General features: G+C 39.4%; 1 protein-coding gene across 8 annotated transcripts in view; it reads left to right on the top strand.

Annotated features, from left to right (window-relative positions):
* Positions 1-20,809, top strand: part of EMB3012 (embryo defective 3012) — a 40,147-nt gene that overhangs the window by 11,565 nt on the left and 7,773 nt on the right. For 4 of the 8 annotated variants that reach the window (XR_016056878.1, XR_016056876.1, XR_016056877.1 and 1 more), the window contains exons 9-28: positions 5,131-5,242; positions 5,395-5,990; positions 6,175-6,298; positions 6,412-6,692; positions 6,790-6,921; positions 7,034-7,096; positions 9,019-9,210; positions 12,094-12,153; positions 12,247-12,315; positions 12,501-12,647; positions 12,992-13,111; positions 16,405-16,521; positions 16,869-17,024; positions 17,219-17,281; positions 17,422-17,555; positions 19,284-19,698; positions 19,980-20,082; positions 20,191-20,361; positions 20,570-20,641; positions 20,723-20,804. Coding sequence is in view for 2 of the 8 variants with exons in the window: in XM_006852243.4 (XP_006852305.2) it covers positions 5,131-5,242; positions 5,395-5,990; positions 6,175-6,298; positions 6,412-6,692; positions 6,790-6,921; positions 7,034-7,096; positions 9,019-9,210; positions 12,094-12,153; positions 12,247-12,315; positions 12,501-12,647; positions 12,992-13,111; positions 16,405-16,521; positions 16,869-17,024; positions 17,219-17,281; positions 17,422-17,555; positions 19,284-19,698; positions 19,980-20,082; positions 20,191-20,318; positions 20,570-20,641; positions 20,723-20,804 (3,166 nt within the window). In the remaining 6 variants the exon portion in view is untranslated. The remainder of the gene's footprint in view (positions 1-5,130; positions 5,243-5,394; positions 5,991-6,174; positions 6,299-6,411; positions 6,693-6,789; positions 6,922-7,033; positions 7,097-9,018; positions 9,211-12,093; positions 12,154-12,246; positions 12,316-12,500; positions 12,648-12,991; positions 13,112-16,404; positions 16,522-16,868; positions 17,025-17,218; positions 17,282-17,421; positions 17,556-19,283; positions 19,699-19,979; positions 20,083-20,190; positions 20,362-20,569; positions 20,642-20,722; positions 20,805-20,809) is intronic. The other 4 variants (XR_016056874.1, XR_016056873.1, XM_006852243.4 and 1 more) reach the window with 2 other exon arrangements.

Below are 20,809 nucleotides of genomic sequence, written 5' to 3'. Positions count from 1 at the left end.
TGGTAGAGAAGCTTGAGGTGATCCTTTTGAAGAAGTTCAGAGTCCGAGAGAGGTTTTGACTCTTCCATGACATCTAAAGATTGGATTGCCTAGAACGTAGCAGATTTCTGTGGGCCAAGGAAACTTGGTAGGTCCATGCTCCAATTTTTAAGGGAGATCTTCAATAATTGGAGTTTACGCTGGAGTTTAAATCCACCCCAGCCTTCTACCAGATCCGAGAGTGCCAGCAACTAATTCGTGATAAGGTTAAGAAGAGAGGGTTCTTCTAACAAGGTCAATTCAAATCTGAAAGGTTTTGGACTACTGTTAACAAGCTTGGTTTCTAACAGGATTGGGCAGTGGGCAGAGGTAGGTCTGGGAAGAGAGGTAGAATGGCTTCCAGGGAGTGAGGATGCCCAATCAATAGAGATTAGGAATCTGTCTAACTTGGAAAGCGAGGGGTTGACCATGTGAACCTGGGTCCTAGCGAGGGTAAGTCGACTAGGTTATTTAGGGCCACAAAATCAGAGAAGGCTGTCATGGTTGGAGTGATCCTAGAAGAAGAATTCCTTTGGTGGAACCACCTGGTTACATTGAAGTCCCCTCCAATGCGCTACACAGGGTCGGGTAGCTGGGCTACGAGGTTTAACTCCTCCCAAAGAGCAGGTCTGTCTAAATCTACGTTGGGGCCATAGACCACAGAGAATTTCCAAGAAAGACTGTTTGCAATCCTTGTCATCAGGATTGAAATAGAGAATCTCACCAGGTGGGTGGAATTCATGGAGCGGGCTGTGGGATCCCAAATCACCTAGATTCCCCTCAAGGCGCCTTCCGAAGGTTGAGTGGCCCATTGACAAGGTCTGCCCCCCCACATCTGTTAGACCAGAGAAAGAGTGGGGATGGGTAGTTTGGTTTCAGTGAAGGCAAAAACAGTCGGTTTGTGCCTCAAGCTGAGGTCTCTAACTACCTGTTTTTGTTGGGCCTGTCCCAGCCCTCTAATATTCCAAGATAGGATTATCATTGGGGGATAAAAGAGAGAGGGGAGTTCTTAAGGGAACATCTCACCAGCTAGCCACTGGAGGATTGATTTTGTAGGGTGGGAGAGAAAGATTGGTGCGAGGTAGAAGGTTTGTCATAATTAACTGTGCGGGCTAGGTTGGCCAATTCTTGTGATCCCTTCTTGCTTACTCGGATTTTGGCCCGCAGGTCAGACTTGAAAAATTCTTGGAAAGGTTCGTCTAGTCCCACTTGAGGGAAACCTTCATCACGTCTCGAATCTTGCCTTGGCCCTTGTCAATACTGTTGACATAATCCAAATCCACCGAGGGGGGAGACATAGGGTCCCACATAGTGTCCACCGAGAGTAGAGAATCAAAAGAGTCAGAAGGAGATAGAGCAACAGGGGAGGGAAGCGCCGGTAGAACTAGGAAGGCCAAACCATCAGCAACTGTCGGTCTGAAGATGCCCGAAGACAAGCCAAAGGGGTCGTCGATAGGCGAGGAACTCATAGTAGTCGGAGAAGAGGAGGGGTGTAGGTCAGTTGAAGCTTCCATAGAAGTGGGTGCCAGATCGATGACGACCGACTCCAAGTGATTGTGTGAAGGTGAGGAAGAAAGGCAAGTGGGGGGTGCAGTAGTGAAGGCTGCAACTGAAGGCGGAGAAAGAGTTGAAGGTGAAAAGGTGGAAAGAAAGGCAGCGGGGAGGCAAAGAGGGGAAGGTAGTGGGTAAAGATAGGTCCCTGGTGAAGGCTGGGAAAAGAGGGGCGGAGAAAGAAGGTGGGAGAAGAGAAGCAAAGGGGTTAGAATAGGGGTGAGGTAGAGAGAGAATAGGGGGTTGGGATAAGGGAAGGGGACGAGGTGACAAAAGGTGACAGGGACGGAGAGAATGATGGGAGCACCATAGGAGGTGTCTGTCGGGTAGTCCTGGAGCACAGGTGGAAGCGCCATTTCTCGGGGGTCCATGGATTTCGTGGACTTCTCGGCAATCGGAACTCTGGTTCAGGGGATTTCGGCTGTGAGAGATGGTGAGGAATGTAGCCTGCTTCCCTCTCTGAATGAAGATCAATGAGGGGAGGAAAAGAGGGATTGTAGGCATGGATCTCATCGGAAGCTTGATCCAACGGTTTAGAGAAGGCAGCAAGGGGAAGAAGGTATATCAGGCAGGGGATGGTTGTAGAGCGAAATGATGAAGGCGGTGAGTTGACGGGATGGCAGGCATCGAGGGTGGAGGTGATGGTAGATAGCGTGTAGGATGGTGAAAGGCCCCCACAAAGAGGAAGGTGGAGGGATACCGGCAAGGAGCTGAAGAGAATAGGGGATGGGGGTTGTGGTTAGAGAGAACCTTGGGATGGGAGAATCGGGGTTGGTAGGTGGTGTGCATGGGAGGAATTGTCGAAATGGCCCTATGAGATATGGAGGGCTGACAGTTGTGTGGGTTGGTGGGACATACCTGACCCGCAGGCACTTGCGATAGACTCGTGTCCTGACGATCAACTTCTGCAGTCGCCACTCTCGAGACACCAACATGCGAAGCAGGGAGGTCGGGGCCAAGGGTGAGGGCGGAGGATATGGAGGATGAGGGAAGATTGTAGCCAGTGGCGGAGGAGGCATAGTAGGTGGCAGAGTGGGTGTTGAGGGGGGTGGTGGCGAAAGGTGAGGCGGTGGTGGTGCCGAGGGTTGGGGGGGGGGGGGGGGTGTGTGGGGGGCACTAAGGGACAACAAGCCCTTCGGGGAGGTTGGAAGTTGTGGAATTTGCAGGTCTGTCGATTTCAGGACACCAACGTCTAATGGTTTTGGGCCTCTAGGGGGGAAGCGAAAGAAGGATGCAGAGGTAATGAAGCCTTCCCAAAAGCGAGTGGAGCTACAAAGCGAGGCGATGGAGGGGAGATCGTCGACCTGGATATGAAAATCTTGTAGAAGTTCCAACCACATCGAGCCAAAGGACAGAAGGTATGCTCTGGGGGTCCAGGACGTCTACAATAAGATGGAGAGATCCTAGGGGTAAGCTCTCCATGGATTTCCAGTGCATGGCGATGAAGGAGCCGCAAGCGTTGCCTATGGATTTGAAGCTGTCAAGGCACCATGAATGAAGAGGGATGTCAGAAGCCATAACCCAAACTTTTTGACGACGAAAGGCTTCGACTTTTTCAGAGCACTTGGAGAGGTGAAGAGTAACCCCTTGAACGAGGCAAAGCAGAACTCGTGAGAGGGGAAAGAGCAGAGACCAATGCTGGGAAGGAAAACAGGAAAGACCCATTAGATAGGGGACGACATGTGATACCTGGTTCCTTCCACAGTTCCTTCGCCCATCTCTCGATACCTTTGCAGTCGTTTGGCTGAGGGTGGAAGATACCAATAAGCAAGGATTTCTACTGCTCGACGAGATGAGCAGTAGAGGAAGCAGGGATAGGGATGACAGTTTGGGGCACCATATTCTCATATTATAAAAAAAAACAATTAACAGTGTTAGATCAATCCTAAGGCTGCAAAATTGGACCACAACTATTTTTGTGGTTAGGCTTCGGAATCAGTGAAATTTAACCTTTTGAGGCTCAATTAATGTTTTCAAACTTGAAATTAGAAATTTGAATTCTTTTAAATCCGTGGACATTTGTCAATCTTTTGCAATCTTCTTTATGGATCTAATAGAGGGCTCAAAAGCGCTCGAAGGGCCCGGGGCTTAATACGCCCTATTGGCTAGGAAAAGCCAACTTCTAGAGGGGGTTTTTCCACCAAAATTGATATTACTGTTGGCAATGGCCTGGGCCTTGCCCAAACCTTGACGGGGCTTGCTGGGAGCCTGGGACTAATGGAGAAAACAATTCCAAGAAGGGAAAAACTAGGGTTGGGAAGGCCAGGTTCTAGGCCAAGCCTTGCTTGGGTCTAGTTTTTGGATCAAATTTTGTTTTTCGCGCCTAGATTTTCCTGGGTTGGGCTAATCCATTGCTAGACCTAATCGATATAAGCAAAGTTTGAAAAAACAGGTCGGTAATCAGATCGCCCCACTAGATTACCGATCCGGTTTGGCAGATCGGCGATCCAAAAAAGATTAACAAAAGTTTTAAAAAAGATAGTGGGGTCGGTTTTGGCCAGTTTTGTCAGAGAACCGACCAATTCAACAATTTTAAAAAATTTAAAAATAAAACAAAGTGGAGCTGCTTCGTACTGGTTCTCTTATCGAACCGGGTGGTGGTTTTGGAAGAGAACCAGTACGGACCGGCCGGTTCATGGGGGAACGGGCCGGTTCTTAATGTTGTAGGGGATCTAGATCGGTCAGACTGATTCCTCATCTGGATCGGCTGGTTCCAATCTGGATCACTCGTTTTTTAAGCACTGGATATAAGGTAAAGCAATCGAACTTGACGGGTCTAAGTCCAACAAAGAACATGCCAGTATGCTCCAGTGAACTAGTGGGTTGTTCAAGGTGTCTGGCTCTAGCAAGTAAGGACCTTCTGCAACCACGGTCGTCGGTTCCAAGTGAGTCAAGCGATTCCGTGCCCGAGTCATTAATTTTTTGAACAAGTGCCTTGTTGGGAATTTCATTGTGCATTTAAAATTCACAATTGCACATGTATTTATCATAAATGTTTGCTCAAGTGTGCAAGATTATGTGTTTTCTTTTACATATAACAAGTATTGCAAACATATGCTAGCCATCCATTGACTGTTTTATCAAGGAACTGTGGAGATTACTTGCCGTCCTGCTTTTAAATGCCCTTCTACATTAGGAGAACAACGATTCATCTCCGTCTGTGGATAAATAATGGACATTGGATGGATGGTCTGCGTGACTCCAACTTTGTTTGTTGTTAGCATATGGTCCCTACACATGACCTTTGTATGTATCACTATGCAGTATGTATATATACACATGTTATGGAATTATTTCTCTGCAATATATGCATATTTTCATTCTTCCTCTCATGTAGTTTGTGTGAATGAGAAATAGTTTAAATTGAAGTGTATCCATGTTTTTTGTGATGTTCAATTGAGATACCATTTTTCTCCTGTGGCTTTTATAGTGCGATCTGGATCCACTACTTATTAATTTTCTTTTTCTGTATTACACTATTGTTTTTTGCTTGATTGTGTCCTTACAGTTTAATTTCTGATCTGTCGATTAGGTGTTCTAATGGCATCTCTGCTTTTATAGGTGGTTATTGAAGTATTGATTCCTTCATCGATGGTTGTTCTACCAAGTTTGCCTGTCGAGGCTATGATTGGAACCCATCTTCCAGCTGCTGTGACTATGAGAACGCTAAATGGTATTTAAGTATATATTAATATTTTATATCTCAAAAAAAGAAAGGGCATAAGCTAATCTAATATAGGAGTTTACTTTCTGTCCCGTGCTTTTTCCAATTCCATTGCATCCCACTCCCAAGTCCTTATCAGCTGTATGTTTTGGCAACTGCAGGTGAAGGGTACCATAAATGTGATGCTTTTAGTTCTGCCATCAGGTGGCAAGTTTCTAGTGGAGCAGAGGTTTTTCAAATTGTCAATTCATCGAACCATGCACATGTCTTGAGCTTGCTACCATATGTGCAGGATTCCAGTTTTCTTGATGCTTCGCTTTGTGCATGGACCCTACTGTATGCTTCCAAACCTGGGAGAGCAACACTTCATGCAATTTTCTCCAAAGAATTTCAGCCTTCTGAAATTCAGTCTTCCTTGGATAAGCTTCTTAATCTAAAAGCATCAACTATTATCGCTGCATATTCTCCACTTGTTGCTCTACAGGCAGGAGATGGGAACCAATTTGGTGGTTACAAGGTTGAGGATAAAAGCCAGTCTTCTTTGGATGAGCTTTACCTTGTTCCAGGGACAGGAATCGATATATTTCTTGTTGGAGGGCCTGAAAGGTGGCATCCAGGGATAGATCTCATTGAGTCTGTTGATATCATTACTGAACAGAGCGAAACACCTCCTATAAAAGATGTAGTAGTTGCTAAGAAGGCATCTAGCCCTGGTCAAAGTTTGTATAGAATTTTCTGCCAAACCCTGGGAAAGTTTGTGAGTTATTTGATTCCCCATATTGTCAATATTAAACTTATTTTCACTCTTGGACTACTGGGTAGATTCCCTTTGAATCAAGTTCTTTTGTCCATCTACTGAATCTTTCTTTTTTTTTTCTTTCCTTCTGTAAGTAATGTATGTACGGAAATTTGGATTGAGCACACTTCTTTTCCTGAAACAGAAGCTATTCTTCTCACGTGGGAACTCAGTTGAGGAATATCATCCTTTTCCAGCCTTTGCAAACGTGGAAGTTTCTCTCTTTTGTAGCTTTCCTTCTTCAATCATCTTGATTGTCAATGAACCAGGTTTGTTTTTCCTAGCCTTTATACTGTCTTTGGATTTGTTGGTTTTACCATTTTGACTTTCTTGCAAGTTGTTTTTCATATCTAATTGATATATTTTCTTGCCTGTTCTAAAGCAAACTTGCCTGACCTTATATGGTCCGCAACTCAGGCTGCTCGTGGTCCTGGCAGAATCCGTGTCTCACCTATCACTGTGATGAATGGCTGCACTATTCGGTTGGCTGCTGTTAGCATTCACAAATCTGGGAAGCCTTTTGCGAACTCATCTTCGCTATCACTGAATTGGGAGCTTAGCAGCTGTGATAAACTGGCATATTGGGAGGAAAATAGTAGCAGTTCAGAAAGATTCAAAACCACTTGGGAGAGGTTCTTGGTTTTGCAAAATGAGTCTGGATTGGTAAACAAATTCTTGCAATTTGCATTCATCTAGAATATATAGTATACTTTGAATGGTTAGAATCTAAGTGAAAACATATTACCTGTACTACTTTCAGTGCATGGTGCGAGCTACTGTGGTTGGTATTTCTGAAGCTATTTCTGAAGCCGCAACTGGGATGCTTTTTCTAAAAGTATCTGAACTTCTAGAAAGTGCAGAAAATAGACTTGCAGATGCTGTTCAACTACAGGTATTATATCATCTTTTTAGACGATTTGGCTTTCACATTTATATTGTATTCATGCAGATCTTCCTTATTCCTGTTTTAGACTAATTGTTTACTGTTTGATGGTGTGTTTCAGCTGGTTTCTTCACTGAGGATTGTTCCAGAGTCTATCTTGTTGTTTTTTCACCCAGATGCAAAGGTACCCCAATCCTCAGATGATTCAGATTCTCTCTCTTGGCCTCTTCCTCAATAACCTTCAACTTATATAACTGAAGTGTGGTTGAGTTCGTTCAACCACCTTTTTAAGATGCACCCAAGAGACATGTTTCTTGTAGACATTTAAGTGAACTTCGATTGCTTGTGTAAACACAGCAGTCAATTGTTAAACTTGGTAAAATAACAGGGAATAAACAACAGGGAAATTGCTAGAGTGTTGATAATTAAAGTTTCACAAATGCTTATAAATGGCAACGAAAGGCACGGCAGTAGAAGAAACCAATGCTTCAGAAATTCAAATCGGTGATAAGCTCAACCCAAAGACCCATGAAATGTTGGCAAATGAAGAAAGAGAAAGCAAAACAAGTCAGGGGAGAGCAAAATGGAAGGACTGGTGAGAAAACAATAGAAAACTGCAGTGGCAAAAAGCTCTGCAAATGAGGAAACTTAACAGGACAGAAAGAATATATCAGTAAAAGGGTAAAGGGAACAAAATGCAATTTATCAAATAATACTGGCACTGAACGGAAAACCAGTAATAGAACTACTATGAATCATGTGAAGAAATAGTTCGTGTAATAATCATTTAAGGATGAGGTTTTGGTAAGGCATCAACTATGTACAGTCACACCTCAAAATCTCACAAAAAAACTTGTATCCAGTGCCAGTGAGATGGCATGCAAATCTATTTCTGCCACTTACTGTAAAATTTGGAGCTCCAAACATGGTGCAAATCCGGCAGATCTATGGAGACTTGAAATAGACTATCCATAAAAAATGTTGCAAGATGACCATTTTTAGAACTTAAATCGACATTTTTCAGTCCATGTTCATTGAGGTGGAGATGATGGATTAACAGAGTTTCAGCACAGGGACTCATTTTTCCCGTGAGATTTGGGCTGCCGCTATATACAGCAATGTCCTTGCAACTTTGTGACACTTTTCCATCATTTAATTCACTTCTATAATTTACAATTTGCCTTTATTCCTTCTTGGCTGGGTGCTTATATCGCCGTCGCTTTACAAAACACTTTTACATCATTAAATTTCACCCATATAATGTTGGAATTTAAAAGTAATCCTTCTGAAAAAGGCATTGTCTGAAATGCATTCACCAAGAAATTTTCTGGGTTCTTGTTTGAAACTCTTCCTGTTTCATATTAGGCTCTATATTTGTTCTACCATTCAAGCTTCAGAGTTCTATGTTTGTTGCCTAGACATCCTGAACAGGTATCTTGCATATATAAACGTGACGCAACATCTTTTGGTGACAAACGAAATGCTATCTCGAGGCTCAGTCTTGTTTTATTGTGTCCACAAGTACGCTTAGTTTTACGAAGACCAAATTTCTCATGATTCAGTTGGGTTTTTCAGGACAGCAAGCGTCAATTGGGTGTTTAAGTGTGCCTTTTTTTTTCTTTTAAAAAAAATCTAGACTTGTCCGTGTAGCTCTTTTTATGAAAACTGTCTTTACTCATGCCATTTTCTGCGTTTTGTGCGTTCAGTGAAGAATTTACTACTACTTTTACTGGATTACATTCTCAACATATGTGAACCAGCTTGTGGAAAGCACATCTTTTCTTGACACCTTAATTAAATATGTATGGTATATTATGTTAGTTAAAATAAGGTTGATCTTTGCTAAATGCACTACTGTGCATATCTGCGATGTTTGATGTTCCTGCTTCTCTCTGGTCTGCTTCTTAACTTTTAGAACATTTAATTTAGGAGAGCAGTTCATAGCTCTTTGTCTCTTGCATGTCAAGCAAGTTATATGTCCTTTAAAATGTGAAGTATGCTATTTTTTTCTTGACATTCTATTTGGCCCTTTCTTATTTTCTTCCTTTTTCCTGTGTAAATAAAGGATTTGACACTATTTGCTTTTTCTTCTTTTATCTTTATTAGGTTAGATTGTCTATTTTGGGGGGAACCTGCGATGTGGTTCCTGTTTTGAATGTTAGCAATGTGGTACAAGTTATCCAAGAGGAACAAAGTCCTTCATGCAAGCATTTGATGTTGGGTGCTAGAGGATTGGGCTCTGCAGTCGTCACTGTGAGAGATGTTGGGCTTTCTCCTCCCGTAACAGCTTCTGCCTTGGTAATCTCCCTCCTTTCTGTCATCCATTTTTTCTAATTTGATGTTTTGTAATGTTGTTAATGCCGGAAAATTTTGACTTCTTGATGTAGATAATCAAAGATGTGGCTATATGGAACTCAATGTTATAAATTTTAAAAAGATTTCTTCTCTTCTTTGTTATTAAATCGTAATTCCACTTATAAGTGCCACAATGTACTGCTGCACATGAAAATTAAAACCTAAATACAACCTAGGATCTTTTTTTTTACTGCCAAAATCAAAAGACAAAACTTGAATAAAAACTAAACTTCTACTATCAATTTTAACACAAATAATGTTCCTGGAAATTCAGAATAAATATGCAAATTTAATTGAAAAAAATAAATTAAATAGCTGGGAAGACTTATTGGATTATGCCTAGGGTCATCCACACAAGACTTAGTACGAACCATTGTTTGATTTCCTAATTGATGGCGCACTTTGATCCTATTGGTCTTGTTAGAATTTCAGTGTAGGGAAGCTTCCTTAGGCAATACCTCTTAAACTAAGGTTTTAGAGAGCATATAAACACAATTAAAACATGCCTCAAAAGGAAAGGCACCTCCCCTTTTCTAGGGTTAGACTAGTTGTCTTCCTAGGAAACCCTAATTTGGGCTAAGTGTGCCCCCCTCTTTAATTTGCTTGTGGGTGGCGTACCACTAATGCTATGAGATCAAAGAGAGATGGGCATGAGAGAGAGAGAGAGAGAGAGAGAGAGAGAGAGAGCGAGCGTGTGTTAAGGCATGGAGGAGAGAGAGTATTAGTAGAGAGAGGCTCCAAAAATTATTTTATGAGAGTGGATACAAGGAGGTCTATATAGACCTTAAGGCCCCCTAGGTATGCATGTCCAATGACTCACCTTGACCAACGGGAACTTAGGAAATTTGTGTGGTGAGAGAATAAAACAAAGCCATCCATCCCACGAATTAGTCGTCATGATTTTGGCAGGCATGTTATGAATTGTATCCCCTTAATATTTGACGCGTATCCACTTCTAGTTTAATTAGGATTAAACCAATTTAAAAACCTTCTAGAACTTTTTTTTATTATCTTTAGAATTATAAGAAATGGGAGTAATATAATGTTGATCAAATCCAACTCCCACAAAATAAAACACACCGTCTTTCTTTAAAAAGATTATGTTTAACTAACTTAAAAACATCTCTTTTTTGAAGACAAACTAACTTAAAAACATCTTTAATTAAAATACAACAAAGCATAAAAAGAGAAGGGGGCATGCCACGCATGTGGGACATGTGGGCCCCCATTGGCCCCCCTGCCCCACCCATCGGATGTGGCACACATGTGGGGCTGAATCCAAGGGCTCCACATGTGCCCTTCCTCACAAAATTTCAAAACTACCCGCTTTCGAGAAAAATATAATAGAAATAATTTTAAAGTTCTAGAAAAAAATTCTGGAATTCTCAAAAACAAATCTAATACCGAATAAAATATCTAGAAGTGGATTGGTACCAAATGGATCAAAGTTAGTAACTAAAAGAGCACTCCACTTGACCTAGTGATTGTGATCCACAATTTTCTTCTCAAACCGACCTAATGAAACCCATGACCCACTGTCTCATGTTGGGTGATCAACCGGTATTTTATTAAGAAAAATTCAGAAAAATGTATATAAATTCTAAAAAATAAGGAATTTGATTTTTAATGCTTTTTTAAATATTCTTTACATTATGGTAAAGACTAAAAAATTTTTTGGTCATTAATACTCACTTTTATATTTTCCCATCGTTTTTAGAAAATTTTAAAAATAGCCCTTGGAAAATATAAAATGGGTTAAAATCCATTTTTTTCATTAATTTTCAACTTCATTTGAATGTTTTTTGTTTTAATTATTCTTTATATGCTTTTCATATTTTAGTAGATTTTTTTTGTTTTGTTTTTTTTTTTCTTACACTTTTTTGACCGCCTGGGACTTGCCCAGTTAGAGCGGTTGAATCGGCCGGTTTACCGGTTAGGCCGGTTAAACAGCTTCAGGGCCCATGTCCGGTTAACCATTCTGGTTCGATTTTGCGAACACTGAGTCAAGCACATATCACTATAGTGCAAGGGCAACTCCCTTTATGCGCGTGTACATGTATCCCTCTTCAGGGTTGCTTCCCGCTAATGTGATCATCATATGTATTTGCCGTTTGGAAGTTTGTTGAGGATTTGTCCTTGTTCTCATAAGCCTATATCCGTACACAATATACCACATAGCTCTCCTGGCCTGCAAACCATCCCTAAGCATCTCTCCAACCTCAACAAGGGATGACCTGTTATACACCCTTTTTAGTGCCACATGCTCAAGAGAAAGGATTTTGGACATGACGAGGGCCATAAACCACCTAACCTTTGGGCATAAGCATCACACACTCCTACTGAAGTGTATGATCTATGATCAACTATAAGTATATTTTACATGCTCTCATGGCCTTTTGGAGGCTACAAATCCCAACAGATAGTTGTTCAATATGAATGTTTTGAGTAGGAAGAAAATGTTGCGAGTATTTCTTGAAAATTTGATCCTTGAAGCTCTCCCACTTACCTTGTTCATGATTGTTACATGTATTTTTCTAATTCAATTTGATATCATATGTCATATTTAACGAATCTTGTACCTGTTAATTTTATTGGCATAGTTTCTTTTCATTTAGTTCTTACTGCAGTGATATGTCTCAAGTAACGCTATATCCAAACTTTTACTGGATTTTTGTATTTATGCCTATTATTTTTGTACTCAAGTGTATTAGGCATAGCAGGTTTGAACGCTGACATGTTTTTTTAAGTTAATCAATCCTGCAGTCATTGTCATACCCTATCTTCTGTTTGATATTTTGTGTTATACTCAAGTTGCATGATATGCAGGTTCGTGTCGCGAGTCTGGATTGGATTAAAATTCTTCTACCCGAAGAGATAAGCCTTCTGGTTAGTTGATTGGTTTAATACACATTGTATTTCACTAGAATGCTAGCATCCGTGATGAATTTTCTTTGATGTGATTCATGCTATTGTGTGTAGGTTGGCACTAGAAAGACCATCAATCTTGAGGCTGGGACAGATGATGGAACTGTATTCGACCCTTCACAGGTTAGCTAGTTTGTAAATGATCTACGGTGCCATATAAGCTTGTTTGTAAATGCTCTATAGTGCCATGTAATTGTTTTTTTCTATTTTTGGTAGCTCTGTTGAGCATATTCCTTACCTATTAGATGCCTAGGAGTTGTGGATTTGCCTATTTCATGTCAGGCTGATAATCCATTTCTTTCTTGAAGTATTCCTACATGAACATCCGTGTGCATCTAGAGGATGGGCTGCTGGAGCTTGTTAGTGATGATGAATTTCCAAGCTCTGATGCAAATAAAATTGTGGGTCCGAGTTTTGTTGTTTATGCTGTCACACTTGGGATGACTACTTTACATGTAAGCTTATATGTTGACTACGCTTTCTTTTCACCTTTCAATAAGAGACTCATTCTTATTGCATATTTTTCTTATTTGCTCTCTCTCTCACACTCTCTCTCTCCCTCTCTGTGTGTGTGTGTGTGTGTGCACGCGCGTGCACGCACGCACGCACCGGCACAGGTTCGTGTATATTTGCTTCTGCTCTAGTTCTTGTGTGTCCATTTGGTATGTGCAGCTGTGCAGGTGCATGTATAAATGATATTGTTCTAATTCTTGCATTTTTCATGTCTGTGTGCCTGTGCCTGCTTATTTATATTTCAGCCATTTACATTCGATGTCTCATAAGAATTTGATATTTTCAGGTCAGTGCTCGGCTATCATCTGGGCGTGATGTCCTAAGTCAAACTATCAAGGTGGAGGTTTATGCTCCATTGAGGATTAATCCAAGGGATGTGTTTCTTGTTCCCGGTGCATCGTATGTGGTATGTATGGGACTAGTATAATTCTTGACCTTGTCCTGAATCCCTTGATGTGCCATTGCCATGCATTTCTAATGATTTTACTAATGATGACAATTGTTCTATTATGCAATAGTATTGCCATTTGTTTGATGATATGATGCAGGAAGGAAAGATGGGAAATTAAATCTACCATTTTCCTGAACCTTAAACAATTAAAATCAGCAATATTGGGTGAAGAACATGTCAGCAAATCAAGCCAAGAGAAGAAGAACTCTATTTATTCATAAAATAAAATTTATTTCAATAACATATGCCTCCCATAATATGACATCCAACCTTTTATAAGCTTATGAAACCTTAATTAGCTTGAGATCCAAATAAATATTTAAGACTCTAAAATACCCTTACAACAATATAAAACTTCCAAAAATACCAATGTAAACAGTAGAGCGTGAACAGTTACTGTAAAGTAATGTGTGAACAGTAACTGTGAATAGTACCATGAATAGTAACCCTGTGGATTGCTCAAGGATTCAAACTTCCTTATCTTTCTTCCCCCCTCTCTCTCTCTCTCTCTCTAAAATTATCCCTAGATTAAAAAAAAATAGTACCATGAATAGTACTTATGAATAGCAAATAAAAAAATATAAGACTTAAAATATTTAAAATAAATCCTAAAACTACAATCAAAATATGCAACCTTTAAAATTGAATTGAAGTTAAAAATAAGTATAATTTTACCCTCCATCATGATCTATGTGATGGCTTCTTCCTTTTTTCATTCTTGGTCTCAGATATGCATTGGAAGTTTGGAATTTGATACAGGTTTTGGTGGTTAGAAACATGTCAAATTAGTGAAATCTCTAAAATTGCTAACATAGTATGCTTGTTTTATGTGGTGTTTTAAAACCTAGAACCATGTCGGGCTCTAAAAGGGCAAGACCGAGTTGGCTTGGTGTGTTCGCTCCTGGTTGAGAAAAGGGAGGGAAAAAAATAATACAAATTGGCCAAAAGATGGGAAAACAATGAAATTTGAGGAAAGTTAAAAGAAATATTGTACGCATATGGAGGAAAATAAAATGAGGGTAATTGATGCACATATTTTTACTTTTTGAGAGAGAGGGTTCCAAGTAAAAAATCCAAAAAATAAAATGTGATAATTGAAACACCCGTGTCTTGTCGGTGTCCAAGAAACATGGGTATTCCAATTACCCTTATTTTATCTTTAGGATTTTTAAAAATAAAATGGCAAAATATGTTATTCAAACCCCATGTATTTTAGCTTATTTTAGAAGGCACCCATGAAATATTGGTGTTTCCATTACCCTTTTTCATTTTTAAGAGTTCAAAAAAAGGTGAAATACAAGTAATCAATATGCTTGTATTTCACTGTTTTTAAAAGGCTCCCATGAATTATGGATATTTCAATTACCATTTTTCATTCTTAAGCGTTGTTTTAAACATGATCTGTGCAAGAGGGCTCGCATTGTCTTTTGGCCCTCTTGGAAAAAAACAAAGAAGCCAGAAATGTGCTGCGATTTTTTTCCATTTTTGCTTTGTTTTTTTTGAGGGGGGCGGGGGAGTGGTGGGAGTATATCTTATTTTATACATGGATATATAATGCCTAAAAAGACAAATTTGATGGTTTTCTTTCTTTCAAAAGCCTTGAAATTTATATTATAATGTAAAGAATTGTATTTTTATTCTTAAGTTTAGCGTAACAATTAATACCTTTAATACTATAACCTATGCTGATTGAACACTAGATAAATTATTAGCTTTCAATACTCTGAAGTTCCCATTGCTCCTTGTGCTCTCCTTGAGAAAAGGTGTTTTCCATGTTTCCGAATATCATTTTGTAATATGAAATTCACTTAATTTCGTTTAGACATCTTATAACTCATATGTAGAGGACAACGATGTTATATGTTATGGGGCACAAACTGTAATCATCATTAGCATAATTCAATCCTTATTCCAGCTATTTGAGGTCAGCTACACGATTCTTGTTCTATCATTCTGCTCTATCCAGTAATTCAAAAAGCAAACCGCTTAGCGCCTAGGCGGCAGTCCTTGGGCGGCAGGCGCCCAGCCCAGGGAGGTCGCCCAAGGCCTGTGCCCCACCAAGGGCGGAATTTGTTTTTTTCAAAGTTGATAAAAATTGATCAAAACATCATCCATTGATATTAGATATAATTTTTGATGTTTTGTAAATCTATTGGGGGGTTTTTTAGAAGATTTTGAGGCCTTAGAAGCATATTTGACTAGGCATCCTTTTTGGATTCGACTGGGCCGCCCAGGTTTTGGGCGCCCACCTAGGTCCTAGGTGCTGGGTGGCCTCGACCCCTCAGGCCGCCTAGGACCCACCAAACGCTTTTTGAAACTATGGCTCTATCAAAGGTCTTACTCTCATTCGATTCATAATTCACTATATCTTTTCTCACTACTTCTATTCATGTTCTTTGGGCCTTTCCTTTGTCCTTTTAGAGCCTTCCACTTGAACCAAATCACCCCTCCTAACTAGTGTTGTTTTAGGTCGACGCTTTACATGACTAGACAATATATTTTCTCTCATTTTATCGCCTATTGGAGCTATCCCGATTTAATATGGAATAGATTATAATGCATATTAAATTATGAATGACTGTACAAGATAATACATTGATTAGCAGAAGTTATACCCTCTATAGATACTCATAATTGGCATTGGTCACTTCTGTATGATAAGTTATTTGAAGTAATTACCCATTTTCTAGAACATATGCAGTTCCTCCTGTATCTCTCAAGAATGACAATTCCATCTCATTAGAAAAAGATATCATTGCAACATGGAATTGAGTACCAATTTGCATCATGAATTCAAGGAACTTCTGCTTAAAGGAGTCATGCTTGTTCCATTAGAGGTTTTTGGCAAGGGGCATAGCTCATAGATGATGGCTCTTAACTTCCTTCCTTGTTGGTAAAGGTTTCAATATGGGTCTAGTTAATTTGCTTTCCTCTACGTCATCCAGATCTTATTTTTATTGCATCTTGAATTAAAGTGGCTTCTTCTCTCTTGACTAGAAAGTCATTGAACTGAAGTTTCAGCCGATGGAAGCATAGAATTACTAACCATTTTATATTGTAGCTTATACTATCTTCTAACATGACAGTTGTGCTTTTGTTTTTTTTGTTTTTTTGGGTTAATGTTTACTGTTAAATGCCTAGATGAAGAGCATGCCTTCAATTTTTTGGATTACCTCTTGTACTCTGGCCTGCTCATCTTCTCCCCTTGCATATAATGGTGATTGGAATTCTAATAGCCCATTTTGCAGCTTGCTGTGACAGGGGGCCCAGGGACTGGAAATGTTGAGTATGCTAGTATGGATGAAACCACTGCAACTGTTCAGAGATCATCTGGACAACTCTTGGCAGTTTCACCAGGAAATACTGTATGTAAAACCAAACTGCAGTATTTACAAATCGGATCCTTCATTTGGATCCTTCATTTCTTGGCTTTGTTTATTGCCAAAATTTAGATTGCCCGTTTTGGGGGGTTTGCTATATCTTATTGGTATTCTATCTAGAAACATGGGTGGGAATATCAAATTGGCTGATCCCACCTATATATATATATATATATAGGTACTTTTAGCAAAAATAGCAATTATTCATTTTATTCCTGTTGAGAATCTTTCATTTGGTCAAGATCAAGGTTCAATTTTCTAAATAGATTCCCCCCACTTTCATTGGTGTGTGCTATGGATCTAAAGATGGGTTTTTTATCTGTTGTTATCAGAGCATACGTGCTGCCATTTATGATAGTGGCAGCGCTTTATTATGTGAAGCATATGGAACAGTGAACGTGGGAATCCCTTCTTCAATGTATATTAATTTTCAAAGTGAACAGCTGGCTGTTGGCCGTGAAATGTCAATATACCCTACGTCATCTTATGTGAGCTCTTTTTCTTCATGTCTGTAATTAGCCTGAATCTAGTGATTGGAGTTGACACAAAGAGCTTCAGTACTATTGATCCATATCTTCTTCTTCTTCTTCTGCTACTTCCTTTTTTTTTAGGTCCCCATTAGTTCAATTATTAATTCTGAGTTTTTACATGTGAGAAATTAACATATAAATTGGAAATTCAGGGTGACTTATTTTCATTCTACGAGCTTTGCAAGGGGTACAAATGGATGATAGAAGATGAGCAGGTTATTTTTTTTTCCTTGGCAGGATACTTCAACGCTTGTTGCCCATGTTTTCTGTTGTTTACTTCCATGTCGGCATATATAAAGTCCATTTGGTGTCCCAATATATATGCAGAATAATATTCTCTCCCATTATATGCCAGGTACTAGGTTTCCAGATGAGTAAATTGCTACAGAATGATAAGCATGAGGCTTCTTTTTCAAGTCCCACAGACAAGGGTTTTATTTTCTATTCGGATAGCGATGATATGGGTTTTATAAATACAGTATATGGAAGGTGAGATGTTTAGTTTTGTACATAACATATTGTGTTTTAGATTTAATGAAAACATCACCTGATACGGTGTGTGTTATGGTATTTTTGTCGAAGTGAAGGAGTTATTTGTATACATTAAATGTTTATCCTATTCCTAGGAGATCTGACCTGATGGCCATCACTTTGACAACGTACTCGGACATGGGTTCCTTAAATCTCATGTCACCTTAGTGAGTTGTCTACCTTTGCTTCATTTCTTCATCACCCCTTAACGTATTGATTGACAGAAACGAACATCCATGGGATCCCTTCAGCAAGCATCTTACCACAAAAACAGAGGTCCTAACTTGGATGCTCGATAAACCTGTGCCCGCTGCTATTAGACATCTTAAGTGGATTATAAATGCTTATCGAACAATTCATGCGCTCCTTAAAATATCCATCTCTTTCCATTCTTGCATCACACCTTCAACATGCCTGTAGGATGGATATTTGTGAACGCATAGACACACCTAGCTTTTTTGCCACACAAATTGGTATACATTGTTACTTGGGTATGGTACAGCATAGCTATGAAAATATACTTTCTGGTTTTACCTCGTGTTAGGCTCCCAAAACATCTGTTGGCCCGCATATAACACAGGCTGCAAAATGAGAAAGTGCTGCACAAGCTACCAAATTGGCATGACCAACATTGCCACAATATGTGATAAAAAATTAAAAAGTGCATGAATCTTATCTATTCACTGTTGGTTCTTGATACCTACCGGTCTTCCCTTAAGTGCCACTATCATCATGTGTGTTTTGGCACGCCCAAGCAAATTACTAGGGTCTCTCTTGAAAGCACCCTTAATATTCATACATTCATTCTAAATTCATCAAATTTAACCTGAGATCTAGGTCCATTCTGTCTTCATTTGCAACCATGATTTTGAGCAGCATGCTTTTGGATCAATAATGACATCTAAAATGAAATCCTTGGCAGCAAACCTTCTAGTCACTTGTGTTTTGGCAACTTGTATCATCTTTCTGAAGTTTCTTTTAATATGGACTCCCAATAATGATAAAACAATACCAGCATGAATTGGCAAAAGTTTCAAACCAAATTTCGGTATCTTGGTGCAATTGTATATTATTGATCCCCAAAACTGAACGTAAAAAGAAAACTAATCGGGTTGTCTTCGATTCCTATCAATGAACTCCCCAAAAAGATAATAATAATGATAATAATAATAATAATAATAATAATAATAATTGGGGTGTCTTTTGCACTACGAAAGAAGCTGTCATTCATGTTTTTATTTCCAGGATTCTTTTGCAGTATGCAATTCTTTTCTTGGAGTTTTTCTGCAGTCTGATATTAAATTGATTATCATTGTAGAAATGGTCTTTGAAGTGAATGAATGAATTTAAGGGGCTATAAGTATATATATATATATATATATACCCTTCATATCATGTCCCCATGATGGTTGATTACACATGGGTTGGTGCAAGTTTGGTTTCACACTAATTGTCCATATGGATCAGTGTAATTTGTAGTATGAAGGTCATTCTTGGGTACTGCATTGCTGGACTCATGGTTTCTTTATGCTTTACATTGCCCTGTTATCTACAATGCACTCATATCTGAAAACTTTGTGCCTTCAGCGGTTCTTACTTACACAGAAATAAGTGCGTAGAACTGCTATCGTTTCATCCATTCAGTTCTCCATCTTGTTGCTCTAATAAGCTCTTTTGCTGCACCAGGTTCCCAGGGAGAACAAAGGTCAATGTCTCATTTTCATGTGATTTTGTTTATTCGGGTCATATTTCACATACAGTAAATTATAATGCATCAGAAGTGTTATGGGTCATTGCTGATCCTCCCCTATCTCTTGGAATTCCTATTACCTGGGTCCTTCCACCTTTCTATACATCCTCGACTGAATTGCCTATGTCATCAGAAGCTTCCTCTCATATGGACTCGCGGAGCCGGAAAGGAAATATTGTGTACTCAGTATTAAAGTCCTGCTGTAAGAAACAGGGTACTATGGAACAGGATTCAATTACTATCAATAGAGGGCGTGTGGTGACTATGGGCAGTAACGTTATTAACTGCATTCAAGCAAAAGACCGTTTAAGTGGACGAATTGAAATTGCTTCTTGTGTAAGAGTTGCTGAGGTATGATATTTTACTTTATATCCTATGGCTGTAAATCAGCTGGAGTGTTAAAAAAAAGTCCCAACATACCTATTCTAATCTTCAGGTTGCTATATAATTCTGTTAGATAAATTATTTGTCATTATTGTCCTTGTGATATCTCTGAAAACAGAGCTTGCAAAAACTTTAGATCATTAATCCGGTTCTGTGAGATGGACAATTAGTTGTTGAATTTTATAGTGCTAGTGGATTGCTATTAGCCTATTAGATTTAAGCATGAGGAGGTTTTCTTTTTCAAGCAGGTAGCCCAAGTAAGAATAAATATTGAAGAGTTCCCTTCTCATATCATCAACCTTGCTGTTGGTGCAAGTCAGAAATTAGCAGTAAACTATCATGATTCTCTTGGTATGTATACAGCCCCTTATGCCTGAACCTCCTTTAAAGCTGAGTTGGGTTTATCGTTTCACTTATCCCATGTTTTTGTTTTCTCTGCGTATATTTATATGTACATAGGCATCCCCTTCTTTGAAGCCGGTGCTGTTCCATTATCCATTGATACCAATCATCCAGATGTAGTGTCCATTTTAAATCTCAATGAGGAAAACTACACACTCAGTAACATTCAAAGTATTCATTTGAAGGTTTGTGGTGGCGTTTTTCACGTATGTTGGTCCCTCTTTCGTGGTAAGGGTGGAACAATATCTCTAGGAGACATGTTAACTAAACGACGAAGCGGTTTCAATATGCTTTTGCATTATATGACTTTTGATCTAGAAAGCAAAGCACACACATACTCACCCATTTGCCAGTTATCTGATTGTTTATTTCCTTAATTTTAAGTGCTTCCTCTAAAGCTTCGCTACCTTGTTTTCTGACTGTTTCTTTCCTGTAGGCTTTGCATTATGGGAGAGCACTTGTGCGCATATCAATCAACAACAATCCAAAGGTGTCAGCTTATGTTTTGGTATGGTCTCTGCCGTCTCTTGACTTCTTGCCTTGTGTAATATTATAATGCCTAAGCTGTATCAGAACTGTCTATTTTCAGGTGTCAGTGGGTGCCTACATCAGCCCCCAGAATCCAGTCCTCCAAGTTGGATGTCATGTTAACTTCACCATTATTGGAAAAGGTAGA

Source organism: Amborella trichopoda, chromosome 6 (genome assembly GCF_054954075.1).
Source record: "Amborella trichopoda isolate Santa Cruz 75 chromosome 6, AtrichopodaSantaCruz75HAP2 v2.0, whole genome shotgun sequence".
In the NCBI taxonomy this organism is placed as follows: Eukaryota; Viridiplantae; Streptophyta; class Magnoliopsida; order Amborellales; family Amborellaceae; genus Amborella; species Amborella trichopoda.
The sequence above is the reverse complement of the archived record's forward strand: the minus strand, read 5'-3'. Positions and strand labels throughout refer to the sequence as shown.